This window comes from Podarcis melisellensis (genome assembly GCF_964234715.1).
Source record: "Podarcis melisellensis genome assembly, chromosome: 1".
NCBI classification, from domain to species: domain Eukaryota; kingdom Metazoa; phylum Chordata; class Lepidosauria; order Squamata; family Lacertidae; genus Podarcis; species Podarcis melisellensis.
The window spans coordinates 49,587,850-49,606,760 of NC_138528.1; the positions used below are offsets into that span (position 1 = coordinate 49,587,850).

General features: G+C 43.0%; 1 protein-coding gene across 4 annotated transcripts in view; it reads left to right on the top strand.

Annotated features, from left to right (window-relative positions):
- Positions 1 to 18,911, top strand: part of LRP4 (LDL receptor related protein 4) — a 98,469-nt gene that overhangs the window by 36,813 nt on the left and 42,745 nt on the right. For 3 of the 4 annotated variants that reach the window (XM_081900458.1, XM_081900459.1, XM_081900461.1), the window contains exon 2: positions 10,241 to 10,399. In XM_081900458.1, the coding sequence (XP_081756584.1) occupies positions 10,241 to 10,399 (159 nt within the window). The remainder of the gene's footprint in view (positions 1 to 10,240; positions 10,400 to 18,911) is intronic. The other variant, XM_081900460.1, reaches the window with a different exon arrangement.

Consider the following 18,911-nt stretch of genomic DNA (forward strand, 5'->3'; position numbering starts at 1 on the left):
CCGGGCCATGTGGCCAGCATGACTAAGCCGTTTCTGGCGAACCAGAGCAGCACACGGAAACGCCGTTTACCTTCCTGCCGGAGCGGTACCTATTTATCTACTTGCACTTTGACGTGCTTTCAAACTGCTAGGTTGGCAGAGAATGTATAACTTGCTGCTTAAATGGAATACACAAGACGAGCTAGTTAAATCAGCTATGATAAAATGGGCCCAAGATATTGGGTACAACATTATGTTTGAAGACTGGGAAAGGTTATGGAACACCGGTATGAAATTCACGGCATGTAATGCCTTGAAAGAAAACATTATGAAAATGATATATAGGTGGTACATGACCCCAGTCAAACTTGCAAAGATATATCATTTGTCTGATAAAAAATGTTGGAAATGTAAGGAAGCTGAAGGAACATTCTTTCACCTCTGGTGGACATGCCCGAGGGTGAAGGCATTCTGGGAAATGGTTTATAACGAGTTGAAAAAGGTATTTAAGTATACCTTTCACAAGAAACCAGAGGCCTTCCTCCTGGGCATTGTGGGCCAGAGAGTGCTAAAGAAGGATAGAACCTTCTTTTTATATGCAACTACAGCAGCAAGAATTCTTCTAGCAAAATATTGGAAGGCACAGGAGCTACCCACGCTGGAAGAGTGGCATACGCAACTGATGGACTATATGGAATTGGCGGAAATGACTGGCAGAATCCGAGACCTGGGAGAAGAGGCAGTAGAAGAGGACTGGAAAAAATTTAAGGACTATTTACAAAAACATTATAAGCTATATGAATGTTGAGAATTTGCTAAGCTTTTGGACAACAAGCTTCAGACATTAAGCTTTAATTTTGTTGGAACTTAAGTTAGGATGGTGAAATGTCTAAAGTTCAGGGTAAAGTTTTTATTTATAGGACTGTTGGAAAAGTGAACCAATAATATTTACCCTAAATCTAAAATACAATTGATGAAAGTACAAAAACACAGGAAACAAGGTATTAATTTGCTGTTAACTTTCTTTATTGAAAAAGATGCAGGGGATGGAAGATGTGGGGAAGTCCAGTGGATTATGAAAAATCGTTTGTAAAATATGAGTGCCTTTTTCTTTCAAATAATCTTTCTTCTTTCTGTAAAACCGCTTTTGTTGGATCTTTGATGATGTATTTGACCTTGGAAAAAAGCAATAAAAAATATTATAAAAAAACAAACAAACTGCTAGGTTGGCAGGAGCAGGGACTGAGCAACGGGAGCTCACCCCGTCGTGGGGATTCGAACCGCTGACCTTCTGATCAGCAAGTCCCAGGCTCTGTGGTTTAACCCACAGCGCCACCCGCGTCCCAGAAATATTGTGCTGTGTTGCCAAAAGCACACAGGCAGTTGGGGAACGTGTTACACGGCATTGTACAGTAAGTTGGTATAAAACTTCAGGTAGTCTAATATGCCCAGGTACTCATCAGTCTTTGCAGTGCATGTATACCTATTGGTCAGTGCACTGGAACAGAAGACAGGTTTCCTTTTTACCTAAATGATTAAATGGAGTCCTGTACTGCCTCTGCTCTTTTCCTTGTCTTTACATTCCACCCCCATATAATCTCCATGGCTACACCTTTGCTTCTTTCCCTTAAATGTCTTGTGTCCCAGTTACCTGAAAGACTCTTTTCTCCTGCATGGACCTCCATTCTAAGACCACCTTCCGAGGCCATTCTTCCAAGTGCCCTGACTTTTGAAGTAAGGTGGGGGTGGCCAAGGAAACTGCCTTTTCTGTTGTTGTCCCCTGGTTGTGGAATACTCTCCTTAGGTAGGTTTGCTGGACAATTGTCGGGAATTCAAGCCCATATCAGGAGAAACTGGCAACAATCCCGGGCACCCGGCTTGATTCCCTGTTGACCTCCCTGGCTGCATTCCCCAGCAAGCGCAGGCTAGGTCTCGATCGGCGATTTTTCTCAAACGTGGGAAGAACACCCCCCTCTTTCCTGCCCCCCCTGGCAGGGGAAAGAGATAGACAGAAATGTATTTTCATGCTTTTATTTCTGTCTTTGCAGCGTTACAAAAAACGTGACTGCTCTCTTCAAACTCCAGCAGTGTAGTGACAAACACTTCCTGCACTTCCTGGACAGGAACAAACGGAAGAGCTCATATTACACTCTGAGCTAATTCCGGTGCTTCGCACTGTGAATTGACTGTCCCTCTGTTTCCCACGGGCAATCCCAACATTCCCATCATGTTTACTTTTCAAGCTAGGACTTTGCAGCAGCATTGCTTCAATATCGTAACAGGGTGGCCAAGGAAACTGCCTTCTCTGTTGTTGTCCCCTCGTTGTGGAATACTCTCCTTAGGTAGGTTTGCTGGGCACCAACTCGGATGTCTTTTCAGTGCGTTTTATTTGCCCTGGATTCTGATGCAAATTTTTAGACCTGTTTTTATGGCTGGAATTTTACTGAGATGATTATGTTGCCCCTCTTTTAAATTTGCCAGTAGCATCATTTTTCCACTTCTGCTTCCAGTTTCTACACTACAGACTCTGAATCTGAAAAGATCCCACGTCAGTTTTGCTGCTTGTGTTGTTCATGGACTGTATCCTTCAGTTTGGTTTCGGGTGTTGGAAGGGTCTAGAGCAGGGGTCGGCAAGGTTTACCCCGCCTGGGCCGGTTCACTCCAGCGGAGATCCCTCCGTGGGCTGGATCGTGAGCGTGCGTGTCCGCAATTTTCGGCATCTAAGCATGCACAGATGCGATTTCCGGCACTGCGGAAGTGAGTTCCTGCGCCACGCTGCGCTGGTTTAGCACAGCATGCGATTTCCGGCACTGCGGAAACTAGTTCCTGCGCCACGCTGCGCCGGTTTAGCGCAGCATGCGGGGACTCACTAAGTGGGCGGCTCAGGGGCCGGTTAAACAACCCCTGTGGGCCGCTTGTGGCCCATGGACCTTAGGTTGCCTACCCCTGATCTAGCGTGAGCTGCAATTTAATGTTAGGGAATGGAGTATCACAGCACAATCCCAGGCAGATTTGTTTGGGAGTCCTGCCATGTTCAGTGTGGCTTATGCTCAGCCAAGTGTGCCTGGTATGGCAACCTTGGTAGGCCTCTTCAGATCAGGCTGTTAGGATCCTGTTCTCTTGAAACAAGATTAATAGGCTGGAGAATACGTATTCCCCTTCATAATGGTGATAACGGTTTATTAATGATTGTAATGGGAATGGTAATTCAAACAACGTTTGTATTATGAAAAAAAAATATGATTAATGTTCCTCAGCGAAAGAAAATATGTTTTTACTCCTAAACTGCTGGAAAAGAATAATAAGAGAAATGGTTTCCTAGATGTGTGGACAGAAAATTTATTTTCTTGAAGAAGGTGTGCAAATTTGTTGAAGCATTCAACATCAAAAGGATTTGTTTGGTTCTGAAGGTTTTAATGCATATCATGACATAATAGCCAAAAGATCATCCTGCCTTTTAGCTTGCATGGCCTGGGATAGCTCAGACAATAGAGTGTGATAATCTTGACCTCAGGGTTGCGGATTCGAGCCCCATGTTTCCAGAATTACAGTGGGTTGGACTAGATGACCCTTGTGGTCCCATCCAACTCTATAATTCTGTGTTTCTTTGCACTTCAGTTTTCATATAATTTACATGATATGATAGATGATATGCAGTGTTTGCTGATTATGTTCCTCTTATTCTGTCATATTTCGCGGCTGACACAGTGGTGCGAGACAGCTCAACTTGACTGACATATGCTGAAGAAAATTTATTAGTGGTTTCCAGTTTGATTGGCAGTTCTTTATGTGATATACCTGATAACATCATGATGTCAAAGCCATATAACATGTTGGTGATCGTGTTGGTTCTGAACCTTAGATGAATGGAGTGAGGATCACATTACTGAGAGGGTTGGGTGTTAGAAAATCATTCCTGACTAGTGTTTGTAATTTGAATATGAAATACCACCTAAAGATTAAGTGTGTTTTTCCTGTTTTATTCTCCTTGAAGAGTTAGTTATTGGATAGTTTGCAATGTGATAGCATTTGACATGAATATTTAAAACATGTCTAATGGTAGGAAATGCATTTGGCAAACAGGAAGTTCAGTGTCCTCACCGCCTGGAGTTCTGTATCCTATCTACAACAAATTAAGCAACCAGAAGAATCTGACCTCTGTGAGTTAGGACAGATATGTAGTGATGAGATCTGTCTTAAGAGGCTGGACTGTAGCCAGTGCCTTGGAAGTCAGTACCAAAATATCAGAGCAGGGAACAGAGAGAGATCAAGCACCATCAAAATATAAGAACTGAGAAAATGAAGAGACTCAGCATCAATTTGCAATGCACTGGAAGCTTAATGGCTGTAAGATAAGATAAGATAAGATAAGATAAGATAAGATAAATTTATTGTCATTGTCCGTATATACACAGTATACACAACAACGAAAATCAAACACCCAAAGTCCGGGTTCACATACACATTTGCACGTATCTCCAACACTCTCATCCTATTCAGACATAATCTATAAAACATAACATAATCCAGAATATAACATAACCTATTAAAGGCATAACATAACCTAAAACCTATCTCATTCCTTCCTACTCCCTGCTTGCTATTTCTTGCAACTGGCCCTGAGATCATTATTTAGTGCAATCAGAGCTCTTGGATAGAAACTATTCAGAAGGCGTGTGGTTCGTGTTTTCATTGTCCTATATCTTCTGCCCGAAGGCAACAGTTCAAAGAAGTTGTGAGCAGGATGGGTGGGATCTCTCAGGATATTGTGGGACTTCTTCAAAGTGCGAGACGTGAAGATCTCATCCAGGGTTGGTAGTTGGAGCCCAATAACATTCTGGGCAATTTTAATTATTCTCTGTAAAGCTTTTTTATCCGTTTCAGAGCTGCTCCCATACCACGATAATATACTATAGGTTAAGACACTCTCGATGGTACTGTGATAATAGGACAGAAGTAGGTGCTGAGATAGATTCAGTCCCCTGAGCATTCTCAGGAAATACAACCTCCCCTGCACCTTCCTCACAACCATATTAATATTTGCAGTCCATGAGAGGTCCTCAGAGATATAAATGCCCAGGTATTTAAAACTACCAACCCTGTAGATAATTTGCATAAATTTGCCTGAAAATGGTGGGTGCTGGGCTGCCAGAATGGGAGAAAACTTCTCTCTCCCAGCAAGTTGGGTAGACTTTTAAGAGCCATGCTGTAGTTTCCTCCATATCTTGAAAATCCAGATTTATGCATAACCTGTTTTAGAAAGCCTTGACGTGTAATATACATTTAGGGGAGGAGTTTTTCCTATTTGAGATGCATCTTTCTAAGTTTTTCTCCAGGCGTGAGATACAGAGAAGAATTTTATATTAACCATGTTTTTAAGCTTTCCTTTCAAATCCATGCACATCCTTATAAAATGCCAACTGTACTACAGATTCTAAATTGAACTCTGAATGAATGGTATTAGTAAGTGCATTATTGGTCAATAATGCCTGATGTCGTGATTATTAGATTAATTAGAGGTATTAAACATTTTGTGCCAGTAGTGATGCATACAAAAGTTGATGTAGAAAATGTCAGGGAGTCAGAAGCTGAAAGACAAAGTTGGGATTGCAGCAATGGGCAAGAGTTAACTTTAGCCTAAGCAGCATTCTGATTTGCCTGAAAAGTGCAGAGATGATGAGAGCAAAGGCTGGTAAGGAGGGAGGTTGCAGTAGTCTACGTAAGATGTGACTGGAACATGAATTAGGGTTTTAGCAGCAAATATAGAAAGAAAGAGGTAATTCTTGGATGGGTGTTGGAGAGTAGGAAGTGACAGCACCCTAGGATTTCTGGAAGGCAGAGGAGATCACAGCAGTTTCTGCAACCTGATGGAGAAGGATCAGATGAGAAGACTGGAATTTCCATTGCTGGCCTTGTCAGTTCCAGGTGTCAGCAGCATAGTCTGGAGTAAATGCCTATTTATTAGTTAAATATTAGTTTAATACAGTGGTACCTCTGGTTACGTACTTAATTCGTTCTGGAGGTCCGTTCTTAACATGAAACTGTTCTTAACCTGAAGTACCACTTTAGCTAATGGAGTCTCCCGCTGCTGCCGCGCCTCCGCCGCGCGATTTCTGTTCTCATCCTGAAGCAAAGTTCTTAACCTGAGGTAATATTTCTGGGTTAGCGGAGTCTGTAACCTGAAGCATATGTAACCTGAAGCATATGTAACCCGAGGTACCACTGTATATCAGATTTCCTATATATGTAGATTCCCCCCCCCCCTAGATTTTCTTGTTAAGTAATGGGGCTTGAATTTAACTATGCTTGCTGACATTACATTGGAATTAATGACCAAATGATAATGCACTCCTGATTTATGAGGGAGTCAGTTCCATTGAACTCATAGTGACTTATTTAGTAAACAGGTTAGGATCTGGCCAAAACAACCTCTCTAAGATTGCAGCATTTGTATATTTTAAAATCATTACTTGTAAAAATGACATACCGCCATATCAGGAAACTTGCTATTGCAGCATTAGTATTTCAATTTTTCTCTCTTCAGATATTTAAGTTAGATTGCTTCCTACCAGATGTGAATTATATGACACTGAATTTTCTTCCTCTTATCTGATGCTTTTATTTTGCTCTCTCATGGGCATATGTTGCTTTTCCTGTTTGGGTGTTTTCTGAAAGCACCTCTGTGGATAAGTTCCCCTTTTCCAGGTCACTAATGAAGATGTTTTAAAACAATGGATCTAACAGTGATCCCTGTAGTTTCTAAGAGCTCCATCCCTCCTGCAGTTTGGTATGTTGCTGTTTCTCATTACCCTTTGTTTATGGTTCTTCAGCCAGCTTTTGACTTTTGTGTTCATATCCGAGCCAATTATAATTACTTTTCTGAATAGCGGGCCATGATATAAATTATCATCCTGCAAAGCTTTCCCCAATATGCTCTGAGCCCTTGGAGATATTGCAGCATTTTCATTTCTAAAGATGTGGTGACTTATGAGATATTTAAAGGGAAGCTGCTCAACCCATTGTCACACTTAATTAACATAGGGTAGACATGGGAACTCTGTCTTGCTTTTTAATCAAAGGTGCAGCCACTTAGTCTTTTTAAAGTGAGGGTGGGGCAGAGTTATTCTTCTTTCAGAGTAGCCGATTCTTTCACTTCCACATGATAGTGTGCTTGCATATGCCTTTCAGACCATTGCTGCTTTACCAGAATAAATTGCATTTTTATTGGCTAGCCCTGACTTCCTTAGAATTGGCAGCAGCTTTCAGTGGGTACTGGAAAAGTTACCTCCAGTCATTGGCTTTCAAGGCAAATGTTTACAAGCACTCTTTTTCTCTCCTTCCCGTCACTCTTCAGCTTTGCTACCCTTGAGATTTATTGCTTTCCGTGCTCCATTCCTTTATCATGGAAAAGTACTTTCCTCGGGTTCCTGTTAATCTTTATAGTATGTGTGATTGCTGCCATTTATGCTTACCCAAGCCATAAACCTTATCTGACCTGTATAGACTTGTTGAATTTCTTTTCCTTGTCTGTATAAATCAGACCTGCTGAAGTTGCTTGACATGTTCCCTTAAGCTTTTAAAGAATAAAAAGGGAAACTTCTGAATGTCAAAAAGTTTCTGCATCAGTGTCTCCATGAGGTTTAGTGAAGGTGAGGGAATAGCTATAACTCAGGGGTAGGCAACCTGAGGCCCATGGGCCACAAGCGGCCCACGGGGTTTGTTTAACCGGCACGCAAGTCTCCCCCGAACCGAGCCGCCTGCTCTGCGAGTCCCCGCACACTGCTCTAAACCGGTGCGGCACGGGGACTCGCTTCCGCGGCGCTGGAAATCACATCTGTGCATGTGCAGAAGCCGAAAATCATGTTTGGGCAGATGCAAACGCTGGAAATTGTGTCTGCACAGATGCCGGAAATCACGGATGGGTGCGCTCACGCGTGCGCGCAATCCAGCCCACAGAGGGATTTCTGCTGGAGTGAATCAGCCCAGGCGAGGTAAACCTTGCCGACCCCTGCTATAGCTGGTCCTTGGTTGAAGCAGGAAAATATTTCCATGAGTGTGTTACGCCTCATGTATTCGTATAGCATTGCATGAATGTGTTGATTGTACAAGGAGAGGTGGAAGCTTGAATGCTTCCAGCTCCAGACTGGGGAGCTAAACTAGCCTTAAAATCTTCCTTCATTATTACCTTATGTTTCAGAAATGGTGGAGTAAACATTTATGCTTAACAACAACACCACACAGGAATTTTAAACTCAACATCTCCTTGGGTGTCCTGTGACTGGCAGACCAGGTTTTAAATCCCCACTCAGCCATGAAGCTCACTTGGGCCTGTCATCAACTCTCAGCCTGACCTGTCTCAGAGCTGTTGTGTGGATAATATGGAGAGCCATGTATGCCACCATGAGCAACTTGGAGGAAAGGTGGGATAGAAATGCAACCAACTAATCAACGAATATCTTATGACAGAGATACTGTAATTAAGCTTCGGCTGTGCCATCTTCCAAAGGTGCCCATGGAGCATGATACCGAGCCAGTGGACCTTGACACCTGTAAAATTTGTGACCTACAACACTACATTACGTATCTATACATATAAGTAGGTGGGATTCTGGTCAGGTGTTGGACCCCTGGTTGAAGTTAGTTCTGCTTCTTATGCTGCGTTAACAGATCTTTGTGGACTATATCAGTGAGTGATGTTTCTTCTGTCATCAGAACATATGACTGCAGTGTGGCCTTCCCAGTTTCTGACAGAGAAGTTATCTGTTAAAATAATGGGTCAGCAAATCCCTCTATTAAGACTGGATTAACTGTACTTTTCTTCAGTGGGAAACTGCTACTTGAGGTTAAAAATCACTGCTTCAAGTGACAAGTGAAGGAATAGTAGCCATTTGCTTCTGAAGTTCATTTATGGAAAGAATATCCCTTCAGATCAAAGAAGACTGTCCTGCTAACTAGCCTGTGTGTAAAAGTACAGCCTTCCTCAATTGTTAAGCTTCCTAAATGAAGCAGTTCTCCAAAGAATGTAGAGCAATGGCATGCTAATGAAGAGCCAGCAATATTATCTTGCTGTAATGATGGCTGATTGATAGCATCAGTAGAGAATTAATGAAGGGTTGTGGGAAGCAGACCCCCTTCTTCGGATTAAGGGATGAAATATCTTCTTCCTTGTATCTAAGAAAGGTGATACAATTTTTGGACAAATGTTGGGTAAATTGCTTTTCCCTCTGACAACATGAAAGATTCTAGAGAAATACTTTGCACTTAGAAGAGATACCATAGCTGTTACCGGATTTAAAGTCTGCATCAGCCCAAGCAGCACCAGAAACATTTTGACTTGATTACGAGAAGCGTATATTTTATCCCCTTAAGCACTGCTTTGCTTGCCTAATAGGCAGGTGCTCTGACTTCCTGCTCATTTCCGAATCTCCTTAGTTGACCAGGGATGGAACATGAGGCACTGAGAGGGTCATAATCAGAGGCATGGATCCTGTTCTGGGTTTCTGAAACACATGAGTGAGCTATCACACGTGTCCTATTTTTAGAGGCAGAACTTACTTGCAAAGAGTTTGACTTCACTCAGTCTGTTTGTAGCTACTTCCTTGTTTCTATTCTTGATATGACCACGTACCTTGGACATATCTCCTATTTCAGGTACAGTATCATTATAATATCACTATAAGTCTGTGAGCATTTCAGCTGTGAGAATGTGAAGGAAAAAATGGAAATCAGCACATGACAATGCTGGCTGAGGAGCAGCTGCCTTTTTTTATGAAGCAGAAATGATGGCGTGTGTGCACTGTGGTTTTGTGGAATATCCTTCAGCTTATCCCCTTTCTGGAATCAAGGGATGAGAGTAAACAGTTAGAAAGCCTATAAAGACCTGCAGGCTTCCCTACTTTATTTAAGTCCTCATATATCTGCCAAGGACTCTGGGAATTGCCCAAATATGGGATCCATGCATGTATGTGGTGGTGATGGGGAGATGGAGGTGCTGTAAATAGGATATTGCTGTAAGCTGCTCCAGATATTTGGCCATGGAACCAACCCTTAGATTTCCCCCCTGAATGATTGCTTTTCAGCCGTTGCTTCCAGTCAGTTGCATCTCGGGAATCTTAACACACAGTGGAATGCTGGGAGTATGTGTGGTTCATAGGAATATTCCCAGTGTCATTTTGCACTGCATTCATGCGCATTAACGTGATGTTAGGTGTCCCTTGCTTTTTCTTACCTCTAAAACATGTCGATTATTTTCTCCCTGCAGGTGCAGGCAGCAGTGGCGGCAGCAGCGCAGAGTGCGCTTGCGGACGAAACCACTTCACCTGCGCTGTTAGTGCTTTTGGCGAATGCACTTGCATCCCTGCTCAGTGGCAGTGCGACGGTGACAATGACTGTGGGGACCACAGTGATGAAGACGGCTGCAGTAAGCGAACAATCCATTCTTAAGAGGGAGGGAGGGAGGGAGAGGGGAAGGATTGAGGCGAAAGAAGATTGGTGTGTGCCTGGATGCTGTGAAAAGTCACAGGTCGCTTTTTGCCACCACTGTGAAAAGTTTCTTCCAGTCCAGCAGAGTCAGTGGCATGTTGCTAACTTGGGACGTGTTGCAACATGTCCCTTTTCCAGACATTTCCTTTATTGGCGTTCTTGGAAGGTTGTGGCTGTGAGGAGAGCTAGCTGCTTGCTTAATTAGCTTTTGTGGCCCATGCTGTCAACAAAAAGAAAACAAAACAGAGTTTGCAGCCGGTGTGAGTGGGGGTGTCTCCAACCTTCAGTTTTTCCTTGTGGCCCTAAAACAAAGGAGAAAGTCCTCAAGATCATTAGAAACAACAGACAAAATCACAGGAAAGTGGTAAAAAAATTGATTTATAAATAGGCAAAACAATTTCACCACCTTTACTGAAACAAGAAGCAGGTAAAACATACCTTATCCTTGAATGTGGGAGAATGTGCACTGAGTACATCCACATTGTAATGTGCAACAACCATGAAAAACGTACAGAAAAGCTTCTCATTTTTCGTTTTTGTTTTGCAAAACTATGCGTACTCTCTAAAAAGATTAATTTCATTTCTACTGAGGAGCAAGCATCCTTGCTGAAATAGGAGTTGAACAATGAGACAAGCTACTGCAAAAGATGCCCATCAAAAATCCATAATAGGAAACGACTCTTCTATTTTAAATGTCTAGTAATGATTCTCCATGTACATCAGTTGACTGGAAAGTTGAGTTTTAGCAATGCAGAAAAAGGACAGAACCTCCCTCAGAGAGATCTAGACTTGAATCATAATTACAGTGCATCCACAATTCCAGGATTTTCACTTCTGCAGACAGACTGTCCTATTTGCATAAGAACTGCCATCACAATGACTGCAGAGCCAAAACAAGGATGCTAATTGTTAGTATTTTTAATATCCAGAAGTACATAGTAATGAAATCTCAAAGTAAAAATGCACTTCATCTGAATAAAGAGAGCCCCGATTTATAATTCTCAGCCCTCAGATTATGAAATAAGGAGCAGCGATTCCTGAAAAGTAGAATCTAGCCATTTTACTTTTTTAAAAAAGCCATACTTACATGTTTGCATGCACACACATGTATGTATGTATATCTGTCTGTCTTTCTGTCTACATGTGTGCAGTCATTGTACATACACACATACATTTCTGGACCCCATTTTCAATGCTGGATTTCTGTACATTTCTAACCTTGGGACAAGGTTACCTGAAAGATGTATTTATTTATTTATTTAACTAGTTATAAATGGCCTTTTCATATAAAATATTGCAGACCAAAAACAGCAGTACACATTTCAATGAAAACTTCATCAAGCACATGGCAGTACACATTTCAATGAAAACTTCATCAAGCACATGGTAAGAACTGGTTGGCAAAGAATCTCTGTTTTGAAACACCTGTCTGAATGATACAATTTTAAGAAGACTTCTAGAAATGAGGAGGGATGGCTCTTGCTGAACTTCTATTGTCAAGGAATTCCACAGGAGCCGTCAAACTTCCCCAGAAGAAGACATGACTGATCAAGGAGGAGCATAAGGAATCATGTGGTTATGGAATGGCCTCCCCCAAGAGGCTCTGGTGTCTTCATAGTGTCTTTTTAAACGTGGTTTTAAATAAACTTTAATGGCGTGGTCTTAAGCTGTGCTGCAAATAATTTTATATTGTTTCTGAAATAACTGATTGCACGCATGTGCAAAGCGAATGTGTGAAGAGTTGATTGAACAGATATAGTTATGAAGCCTGAGGAAAAAGTGCACATTTCGGCAAGGGATCCTCATGGTGCTCTGTATCAGGTGCAAACCTTAAATTATTGCTGTATATTTGGTAGTGCAACTCAATTTTCACCTTTGGTAACTGCCCAGCGTGTCACATGCTGTGTGTCTAGTACGTCTGTTCAAATACTGTGATGTGAGGGTCTCCTAACTGTGGTTTTTCTTAATGAGTCTCGGTTTAAAAAATACATACAAAGCATTTTTCTGAATCTCATAGCCTTGCACCTCCTTTGCAGTTCCTTTGCAGACCATATAAATGGTCTTGCTGGTAAGCAGCATCACTTCCTTTTTCATCTGAAAACTTTACACTTGAAGGATTTTCATCTTTACCAAACCATTGTCTGTTTATTTTCTTTAGTTGTCTTCTTTCTTTTCCTCCAACTGAATTGGTCTTTCTTGATGTACTCATTTTCCCTAGGCCAACCTAGCAGTTCGAAAGCACCCCCGGGTGCAAGTAGATAAATAGGGACCGCTTACTAGCGGGAAGGTAAACGGCGTTTCCGTGTGCTGTGCTGGCTCACCAGATGCAGCTTCATCACACTGGCCACGTGACCCGGAAGTGTCTGCGGACAGCAACTGGTATTCAAAATCATTGCTGCCTCCAAGTGTGGTGGCAGAGCATAGCCATCATGGCTAGTAGCCATCAATAGCTCTCTCCTCCATGAATTTATCTAATACTGTTCTAAAGCTATCAAAATTGGTGGCCCCCACCGCTTCCCGTGGGACTGAGTTCCATAGTTTAAAACTAAGTGAAATTAGAAGTGCCATTGCTGCATACTTAGAGAAATGAATGCACGAGCCCCTTGCCTTGCCTCTCTGAAGCTGCAGAGTGCCATCATCATTTTTGAGGAGGGGGAGACAGCAAGAGTCTTTAAAATCGAGTGTGGCAGAGAGCAATGAATTAGAATGTGCCCTTACAGAAACAACAACAACAGCCTTCTTAAAAACAAGGGGAGTGGGAATTAGCAGCAGCGTATGTGAAGTGCAGAATCATGTTGAAGTGAGCAATGAACAGCATATGACAATCAAAGCATTGCTTTTCTTTCTTTTTTCTTTTTGTCGTTTGTCAGAATGAGCTTATGGATGCACTCACCCATGTCTTTCTTGCTAACGGCTGCTCTGATTTTGTGTCTTTCCCTGACATACTTCATCCCCTGAAGTATTCTCCTTGTTCTCCTTGTCATCTGATATCATTGCTTCAGAGTCAGTCCTTGGGTATGTGGTTTTCAAGGAGCACCTCATATCTCGGGGAGTTGGCTTGTCTCCAGTGTCTCCGTTGTGCCGTGCGGTTGGGATGTGCTCAGGGAGCGTGTCCCTCAAATAGTAGTCCACCATCCAGAGTTCAAGAGCTCCTGGCCCGACCTGGCGGCTTGCAGCCCTTCTCTTTCCGTCCTCTTGATGTCTGCTGCTCTTCCCTCCGACACAGCTCCATCTCTCCCCCAGACATTGCTCCATCACCTTCTTCCAACAGGTCCCTGTTGCCTTCCATCGCTCTTGGTTCTCACGCAACTCCTTTCCCAAACGTCCACCCAGGGAAGTTGTGTCAACAACAAGGGTGCTGGAATTCTTGGACCCAAGTCAGTCATGGTCATTTGTTTCAATGAGTCTACTCTGAGGGGGGGGGGGAGTTGAATGCCATCCACTATATATGATAGTATACATGTTTTTGCCTCTCTGCAAAGAATAACCCTTTGATGCAAATATAATGCAAATGAAGCTGCTCTAAAAGATTTTTGGTTTGGAGTGAGAAGATTTAGGCTGAATTTAGTATGTTCAAAAGGGTTTAGTTGTGCCAGCCTAAAGGTCAGCCTTGATAATGAAGTGTTTTGAGAAGAGAGGCTTTTGCTGCTTTTCTGCTTTTTCACCCATCCTCATGTAGGAATCCTTCATGGAACTTATAGTCACTAATGGGATTACTGATTGCCTTTGAAACCGCCTGCTTTTTAGGCTGGAAACTAATGCTAGTTAAGTACAGTTTTTCCCATTGTGAAAATGGGCAATTTGGCACTCGAGAAGTTATCAAGCATAATTATGTGCTTTTAGAAAGGTTTTAGAAAATCAAACACCTGGAAATACAGGCGCTCCTTATAGAGGCTCTTGTGAAGGCTGTCTCAGGGATAGGAGGAAAAGAGAAAGGTCTTTTTTATTTGGATTTTGCCGGTTGGTGGTCATTGATGTATGTGGGTATTTCCAGCATGGTTGAATGAAATGGGAAATAATGAAGAATATAGGATATCTATTTATTGGTTGCTAATCCCAAGCAGCAATATTGGCTTTTTCATTGGTTTCTAAAGCAAGATTTTGTGGTTGGAAGGAAGCCAATGGCTCCTGAATCTTGGATTGACCAGATGAAAAGCCTCATAACTTAAGGCTTCTTTTACATAAAGTGCTACTTCATGTACTATATGTATGCAATATACAGTGGTACCTCTGGTTAAGTACTTAATTCCTTCCGGAGGTTCGTACTTAACCTGAAACTGTTCTTAACCTGAAGCACCACTTTAGCTAATGGGGCCTCCTGCTGCTGCCACGCCACCGAAGCACGATTTCTGTTCTCATCCTGAAGCAAAGTTCTTAACCTGAAGCACTATTTCTGGATTAGCGGAGTCTGTAACCTGAAGCGTATGTAACCTGAAGCGTATGTAACCCGAGGTACCACTGTATAAGGAATATGTGGACTTTTGAAAAAAGCTTATGTTATAGATAACGTATAAGAACTTAAGAAGCTCTAGCTGGATGATGCCAGTTGCGCATCTAGTCCAGCATCCTGTTCTCACAGTGGCCAACCAGATCCCTGTGGGAAGACCATAAGCAGGACCTGAGTACAATACTCTCCTGTGATTTCCAGCAACCGGTATTCAGAAACAGACTTACTCTGACAGTGGAGGTAATTTTCTCTCTGTCTCCTTCAGCTCCTCAAAGTTGGCCGCCTCGACTCTGGCCTCCAGGGTATGCGCATGTTTTTGGAGAGCCAGATTCTTTCCAATGAGCGCATCCTCTGTCATGTTTCTGACCCTTGATGCAAAACAGTAGAGAGCTATTCTCCTTTTTTTAGACTTTTGCTGATACCCTTTGACTGCTGTTAATTGCAGTTTCCTGGATGGAACTCTAGCGTTTGGTTTATTTTTATTTTTATTGGCAAGGATGCAATCATTTTATAATTACTGTTTAGTCAGACACTTCCCTTGGTTTTTCACCCCAATTGTGTGTACTCCGGGACCTCCTAACATAGGTGGAGTGAAGGAAGGAAGGAAGGAAGGGCTTTCATACCCATTGCATCACTTTCCCAGACTTGCTGGGGAGGTTTCTAAAGGGCTCAGGAAAGGTGAATGTGATTTCCACTTCAAAACTGGGAGTAATTACTTCACTGAAGACCCTGGCTGACATAGGAGTTGGAGCGGTTGGCATTTTCAAGGTAGAAAATCGGCAATGTATCTGGATGTCCTGGGCTGCCCAAACAGTGAGGACCCCCCCCCCCACACACACACTTGACCTCACTGAGGCGGTCTAAAGGAAATCAGAGGAATACATCTGGCACCAGTTTGGCTGCAGGAGTTGCCAGAAGGAGGCTCCACTCCGGATTTGTGTAGGATTTACTCCTTAGCCTTTTCTTCTCCTGAAGATACCACACAAGGCAACAGATGTTTAGGACCCGAGTTTTCCTTCCCCTAGATGGGTCCCTTTCTGTCCATCCCTTCCCTCTACAGAAACCACCTTCTTGACCATTGGACCCTATATTAGTCTCAGCTGCTCAATCCACCAGAACTTGTCTCAATCCCCCGACACAGAGGGGAAGTCCTTAACTCACCAAGGGTTTGAGGCCCATCAGCTACCCTCACCTGGTTAAGCTGGCCAGTCAGAATGGTTTCCTGGCGTGTTGCTGCTGTCACATGCTGACAGCTTCTAGGAGTTACAGGTGAGAGCTGAGTGCAGGGTGAGGACCAGAGGTAGACCCCAGAAGGAGCATGACGTTTCCCCCGCCAGAGGTACGATCCCTCCTCTAACAGTCTACTTTGAAAGAAAAAGCCTTCTGTTGTTGCCATTGCCAAGCATTTAGTTGTCAAAACTCTTCCTGATCTACTGCAATTTATCCAGCAGTCTAATATCGTAGCACATTGCTTATGTTCTTCTTAGGAGCTTACGTTCTTCTTGGGATCTGATGTTCTATGATACAGGTAACAAACTCCTGGACTGAGGATGTGCTTGCACCAGCACCCCATTCCTTAATTATAACTGTGTGCCCATCCACCCTGAGCTATTATTTTGCACCTGGCTCTGGTTGGTGGAGCTTGAAGTTCTAGTAAAAATCCAAAATAGATCTTGCAAGTTTGAAGATGGTCCACCCATGGCCAAGTATGAACAACACAGCCTGACTTTGCTGGATTGGCAGACATGCTGAAGAGGGAACAAGGGCCCCTCTTTGTGTGCAACCGTTTCCCTGTGTCACTTTCCCTCCCGCCCCTCTCTCTCTCCCCCTAACTTGAAGCTCATTTTTCATATTTAAGGAGGGCATTACATTGGGAGGAACTACTCCCTGTAGGTTTGGAATTTCATTTTGAGCAGTTGCCTCATGAGAGTAGCAGCAGTTCAATAGGATAATGGTATCCGCTATGAACCAGCGCTAATGGCCTAACCCTGTGGGAGCCAGAAGTATTCTCCCCCAGAGAGCCAGCATGCAAATTCCCTTCCAGGCGGCTACTGCTCAGACCTTTGGTGATTAGTCATGCTGGGGCTCAAGGCTGCATATGTTGGGAGGGGTGGGATTGTGTGTGTGTGTGTGTGTGTGTGTGTGTGTGTGCTACAGCTGAGGCCTGGGAGAGTTTGGTCTGCACAGAGAAAGTGCTATCTCTTCTCCCATCACATCAATGTGCTCTGCCTTTCTAGGTCTTAAAACACCTCCCCCCTTTTTATGGAGAGGAAGACAGTATTTCCAGGAGTTAAGGAAATGAAGAGATAGTTCAGAATAAATAGGCTTTCTAGTTATGCCTTACTCTTCATTGGCCAGGATGGAAAAGTAGCTTAAGTTACATTAGATATAGAAAGAGCAGAATTGGTATGGCTTATACATTGTTTTGAAAGCGTCCCAGTCACAAAACTATTTTTTATACTGCATTTAACCAGTAAGGGGTTACAGAGTGTTGTAATTGAGCCAAGAATTAAATGTGCATGATCTTAGATTGTCAACCAGCAGGTTTACATTCTTGTTTTAACCTGAAATATATGAAACAACAAATATTTCTTCTGCTGTTCATGCAAGGCAAAATAAGGGGGTACTCAACGTCACATTAAGAGATCTGAAGGGAAAAACCCAAAGCTTGATGGTTTAATGCAAGTGTGCCCTTGCAGTTGTGTTCTAGGAGTTGTGTGATATGTGAAACATTGCTGTTTGGATCTGTGAAGCATTCAATTGTTTCATCATGAGCATAGTTTGCTGGTCCAACCCATGAAAGCAGTCATTTGAATGGTACCTAATTGCTGTCGAGGAAGGACTGGTCTATGGATTTAGAAAGCACATGACATGGGCCTTCTGGAATTACACCAATTCAGAATGCAAATGAATGTTCGAACATGTTAAAAAACAAACTAATAGCACCGACCATACCTCCCCATATGACCTGTGAGGTGGTTATGAGAAAACAAGGCCTGTCACCTGGAGCTGTTTGACATCAGACAAAGCCGTGATGCCAAATTTGTAAGCAAGTATTGGGAATGTACCAGTGCATTCCTTCTTCTTCCTTTGCAGCTCTGGCTTGTAAAAACCTTATTTTCAGCTTCTGTTCCAGAGCTCAGAGGTGAGTTTGGGGCCAGCCAACATAATCCCATTCCACCTATTCACCTGGAGCATTTTAGAAGAGAGGACTTTTAATTGTAAGGAGTAAGGCCACCCATTGGAGGAGCACGCAACTAATTTTGAAGTTCATCTTCCAATAACAGCCTGGTTATATGTTGTGGTGACTTTTGCATCCCTTTCTCCCTTGGCTAGGAACAGTTTTTCCTTCCTTCCATTTGAGATACGAGTCTTCAAGGCTGGTAAGGCTGGGAACATGGGCTTTGCTTTCCCATGTTAAACTTGCAGCCGCTGCCTTAGATAAAGTCAGGTAAATGGGGAAATGGAAAAGGACAATCTGTATTGTGTGGTTAACTGTTGTTTGCACTGGACAGTGGCAGGCAATTCCAGTTGATGTGGAGCTTGAAGCAAGCAGCACTGACCATCCAGTTCCTAGACTGCAAGGGGACTTTTCTTTCCTCCTGCTCCTGGTGTGTGTTACTGCTGCATTCATTCCCCTGCCATTCTCTTGTGTTGGTGGAAGGGAAGAAGCCCAGGTGACGACAGCTGGGAGATAGTATCAGCAGACCAGGCAGGGATGAAAGGGTTTCACAACCTCCATCTTCTCTTTGCTCTGTTCTATTCTTCCTTTCCTTTTTTAAAAAATAGTTGGAAGTAACATTGTTCCTTTGGAGAACACACCTGTCAGGAGCAAAGTCCCGGTGCTACTCCCTTCCAGTCATAGTTGGCAGCCCTTGAAAGCGCAGCCCTCCCAAAGGCTGAGAGTTTCTTTCAACCCTGAGGGGGGAGGCAGGGCTGTGATTGATTTATGCTGTCCTTTTGAATTCCGGCCTTTTACGGATGGCAGCTTCACCTTTCTAAG